Below are 5,294 nucleotides of genomic sequence, written 5' to 3' on the forward strand. Positions count from 1 at the left end.
TGACTGAAAATCATGTAACTTGTTTGTGTGTTTTAAAACTTGATTAACAAAATTGATGGCATGATTAAATTTTTTGAATATTTTTCGACTAGTTTTGAAACTATTTAGGATATATAAAAAGCGCATTAAAAAAATTGTGGATTAAAATTTGGACACCTAGATTAAATTTTGAAATTCTAGAAAAACAAGTTCACCCAAACATTAAGGATATATTAATATATTTTTACACTATAAGTGGCTAGAATGAACTAATTTATGAAACTTTGACTATCTTGCTAAATACTTAATTTGAATTGGCTACTTTGTACAAAAAAAAATCCTTAAGAATAAAGAAATTACTTCTAATACGTATTTTAGTGTAATTTCAAATCCCATCTTAATGAATTTAACTTCAAATTTTATGCTTGAATTAACGAGCCGGATAAGTAATTTGAAATCCCATCTTAATTGAATTTAACTTCAATTTTTATTATACTATTCAAATTTTTATCAACGAGCGAAATCTGATCCATGTGACTGATACGCTCGACCAGCCCCAAAGAAGTAGCCTCGAAGTCTTGGACAACGACGAGGACCAACAGCATCAACATCTGCGAAGACTCTCCCCGAGTTTGTACAAGGGGTGTGTTGGGGGCACCTTGGGACAGCCTTCAACGCGTCACACGAGGAGCCTTCTCCGATGGGCCCTCGTCAACCTTCCTCTTCCCCAACACCTTCGAAGGCAGAGGTGGAGCCACAGTCGCGGTCGGAAGAGAGCGAGGGCGAGTAAAGGAATCCGCTGACCGACATGGAGCACCAGAGCTAGAAAGCGGTGGATGGATACTAAGACGTGATGATAAGTGCGGAACCATCTACTCTCCGAGAGGGTCCAAAAGAGGTGGCCTCGCAGAAGAGCTATGCGCCTGAGAGCAGGGAGTCGGAATTAATGTCATACCTGCAAAAGACAAGGACACAACAACATGCATCTGTAATAAGTGAGATTCATTCACACTTATCTATGACTCTTAGATAAGAATCGAAGCTTGTTCTTAATGTTTTTGATATTATTTTGTACTTTTTATTGCATTTTCAGGTTTGAGAGAATATGAGAAGGTTGTGGTGCGAAAACGGGCTGAATCGGAGCTAAATCGAGCAAGTTATGGTCATTTGAAGTCAAGTCAACAAAAGTCAACGACGGTCAATGGAGTCAACGTTTCTCGAGAGGCGCGCCGCGCCCTGGTGCCAAAATTTACACCGAGAGCTCGAGCGGGCAACGCGCAAGAGAGGCACGGCGCGCCTTCATAAATTCTCGGGTGGCGCGCCGCGCCGTTATGTGGCGCACCGCGCCTTCAGAAAATTCACGAGTGGCGCACCGCGCCGTTATGTGGCGCACCGCGCCAGTTGCTTTTTCAGCACTTTTTGGAGCTCGTCTTTTAGATCATTTTTGGCCCTTGGATCTCATCCAAGGGTCCTTATTTGCTCCGAAAACATCTCTTGAACCCTCATATACACTTGTTCAAGTGGGAAAAGAAAATGCTTTAGAAGAGAACACTTTTGTTTTGGTTTTTGAAACTTTAGAGAGAGAAAGTGAGAGAGAGAAAGCTAGGGTTTGACACCCATTTTGCTCTTGAGCTTGGGAGTGAAGAAGAAGAGGGAGAAGTGACAACCTCCATCATCCTCATCACTTCCATTTGTTCACTCTAAACTCTATCTCTTTTATTTATTGTTTTTTACTTATTTACTCCACTTTTTGCTTGTTGAACATATTTTAAGCTTTCAAGTATTCTATTTGGGTTTTGTTGATTACCTTTGTCATTTGAGCATTGTGATAAGTTTATTGTTTTATCTAAGTGGAATATTGAAGTAGTGCTTGAGTTTTATGATATATTTATTTGGTTGTTGAGATTAGCATTCAATGTCTTGTTTCTTTATTGTTTTGCTTCTTTTACTTATTTCAATTTTACTTTGTTTATTCTTAATCATGAGTAGCTAAGTAGATTTGGGGTGCGATGTAGTTGAGTAGTTGAGTTGGTTGGTCAAACATTTGGATTAGATTGGTGCTTCATGGTTGGGTTGAGAGTGGAATTCTATGGGTATGGGGCGTGTGTTAGCGCTGATTAGAGTAGCTACCTAGTTAGTGAATCTTAGACGAGTTTAGACACCGAGAGGTAATAAACGAGTGAGCTCTACCCGTCCCATCATTAACCTTCCTAGAGCTATAGAAAGACTAGGGGGTAGATGTAGTTGTTTGAAATCCCGGGCTACATGCGGTTTTGTGCTTTAATAGAACCCAAACCGAGAGGTGTAAGTTCGACACATAGCTAGATTCCTAAAGACTCGAGATCGATTAGTGAATGTTATAGGAGGGATTGAGACTAAGTTTTAACACTCTAAACCCGAGCTTAGAATCGTATCTTGACCGACCGACTCGATGAAATAACAAAATCGTACCCCTTCCTTTTAACTTGTGTTTAAATAGTGCTTTCACTTTTATTTACATTTCATCTTGTTCACAAAACAATAAAAAAACCCCCATTTTTCATTTTCCATAACTCGAAAAAGAAAGCTAGTGAGTTCGCTTCGAAAATAGTCTAGAGTCCTTGTGGGATCGATATCCGTGCTTTTGCACTCTATTACTTGACGACACGTTCGCTTGCGTCGTGTGAGATTTCTCTAGTTGAGAAAATTCTCCATCAAGTTTTTGGTGCCGTTGCTGGGGACTACGGTTCTATTTTCGATTGAAATATCTAGTTTAATTTTTGAGTTTGCTTGTTATTATTGTGCTTATTGTGTGCCTCTTATGTTTTAAAGGTGCATGCGACGACGTAACCCTCCGCTCATTCCTATCAATCACGAGATCGAACGGACTTGCCGACGGAACCGAGCGGAGGCAAGGCGAGCCGCCATGGAAGGAGGCAATGAAGCACAACATCATGCTCGTCGAAACGCGGAACATGGAGAAGAACGAAGGACCATACTCTACTATGGTCAACCTACTTTCGACGAGCACCAATCGGCAATACGAATTCCGGAGATGGAAGGGAACCCAAACTTCGAGATTAAAACCTCGATCATCCACATGGTGCAAAACAACCAATTTGCCGGTTCCCCCTCCGAAGATCCACAAGACCACATCAACAACTTCTTGCGGATTTGCAACACGTTCAATCTCCCTCACTTATCCAAGGAGGCCGTGTGTCTACGACTCTTCCCGTTCTCCATCCGAGACCGCGCACATGGGTGGTTATCCTCTCTTGCTCCGGGTTCGATCACCACATGGGATGACTTATGCTCGAAGTTCATCTCACGATTCTTCACTTTTGAGAAGATGACCCGGAGGAGAAACGAAATCCATAACTTTGGACAATACGACGGAGAGTCCCTTTACGAAGCGTGGGCTCGTTTCAAGGATATGATTCGGAAGTGTCCGGGCCACGGTATTGCGGAGTGGGTGCAACTCTAAATCTTCTATAGCGGGCTTATGGCCTCGACGCAAGACCGAGTCAACACCGCATCGGGAGGCTCACTTCTCGACAACACCACCACCGATGCATTTGCACTACTCGAGAAGATGGCCCAAGTGAACGATCAATGCCCGGTCGAGAGGAGAATTGCCGCGAGAGAGCCGATAACTCCGGAGATGGAGCTCCTCAAATCGTTGACAATTGAGGTAGCCAAACTCGCGAAGACCGTCCACGGAAAAGAAGCGGTGAAGGCGGTGGGGACATCTCACCACAAGTGTGGTTTGTGTGCGGGTCCTCATCCGACGGACGAATGTGGCGAGATAGAGGAGTCCAAGTTTGTGGGAAACCACAACAATCGTCCCACGTACCAAAACTCTGGGAATTATTACACGGGAGCGAGGAACAATCATCCAAACTTCTCGTGGAGAAATCCTCAAGACCAAGTGGCAATGCAACCGGCTCCACCTCAACACCAACAACCATACCTTCCACCGCATCGTCAACATCATCAACACCCACCGCCTCAACAACACCATGGGAGCTCGCAATACCGGAATAATCCTCCTCATCAAGACAAGAGACCGAATCTTGAAGAATTAATTGCCCAAATGGCAATTGAAAACAACAAGTTCATGACGAACACCACGGCCGCACTCGAACGCCAAGAAGCGGCCCTCAAAAGCAACTCGGCCCAAATAAGAACTCTTGAAGTTCAAATGGGTCACTTCGCTAAAGCCATGAGCGAGAGACCGCAAGGGTCCCTTCCAAGCACCTCCGAAGTGAATCCAAGGGAGCACTGCAATGCCATTTCTCATCAACACGTTGCAGCCACCGAGAGCCAGAAGAAAGAAGAAGAAGAAGAGGCTGCCCCGGTCACCAAAGCCCCTAAGCCGCACTCGTCGGTCCGCATCTATGAGACGCCGCTCCCATTCCCGCAACGGCTCACGGTGGCGCTTTCCACCGAGTGTAGCGCACTTCTAAAACAAGAGCTCCCGCCAAAGTTAGAAGACCCGGGCAAGTTCACATTGCCGTGCACTATTGGAGACATCTTTATCGAGAACGCCTTGTGCGATCTAGGTTCGGGCATCAACCTCATGCCGTCGGCCGTCTTCAACAAACTCGGGGTGGGTGAACTAAAGCTCACGCGCACCACTCTCCAACTGGCAGATCGGACCGTACCGCGCGGCTTCGTGGAAGACCTCCTCGTAAAAGTCGGAAAAATCACTTTTCCGGCCGATTTCTACGTCATCGACATGGACGAGGATCGCGATATCCCCATTCTCTTTGGAAGGGCTTTCTTAGCCACTTGCGGTGTTCGCATAGACGTGCAAAGAGGCGAGTTGATGATGCGCATGAAGAACGAGGAGGAGACGTTCGGGATCTGTAAAACCCGAAAGCGCAAGAAGCGAAAAGAAGATGTCTACGTCCTCGAGACGTACGAAGTCGCCACTCCACCACCCACACCTCCGCCACGAGCTCCTAAAGAAGAATCAACAAAAAAGGTGATCAAAGATGCAAATCCGAAGTCTCCTTTCAAGCCACGTCGAGGACATTGGCCAAAACCGTTCAAAGAGGTATGGATGAAGAAAGAGCGCGTGGAAGAAGATCCGCCGCCACCCGAGCGCGGAGGCGACGAGTAGGGGAGTTCTACCACCCCCGCGAGGTAAGTTCTCTGTCTCCCGTGTTTTTATGGATCTACATTGAGGACAATGTAGAGATTGAGTTTGGGGGGGTGAACTACTTTGTGGGGGATTTCTGTTAGATTAGGTTGTCTTTATTTAATTTTTATTTTCTTAATTTTGTTTGGTGATTGCTTATAAGTGATAGTATTAAAGTGTTTTCTCTCGTTAC

At 45.1% G+C, this 5,294-nt stretch overlaps 1 protein-coding gene across 1 annotated transcript; it reads left to right on the forward strand.

Moving 5' to 3' along the window:
* The first annotated feature begins 3,460 nt into the window (after positions 1-3,460).
* On the forward strand, positions 3,461-5,083 carry LOC149402244 (uncharacterized). Its single transcript, XM_089608283.1, has one exon. It carries the CDS (start codon positions 3,461-3,463, stop codon positions 5,081-5,083), a length of 1,623 nt encoding a protein of 540 aa, XP_089464409.1.
* Positions 5,084-5,294: the final 211 nt, after the last annotated feature.

Source organism: Urtica dioica, chromosome 3 (assembly GCF_054948205.1).
Source record: "Urtica dioica subsp. dioica isolate 48M chromosome 3, U.dioica_male_clone48M_v1_H2, whole genome shotgun sequence".
Classification (NCBI taxonomy): Eukaryota; Viridiplantae; Streptophyta; class Magnoliopsida; order Rosales; family Urticaceae; genus Urtica; species Urtica dioica.

What these genes read in the sequence shown, in the direction of transcription:
- LOC149402244 (XM_089608283.1), top strand. Translation starts at nt 3,461, where the DNA reads ATGGCCTCGACGCAAGACCGAGTCAACACCGCATCGGGAGGCTCACTT.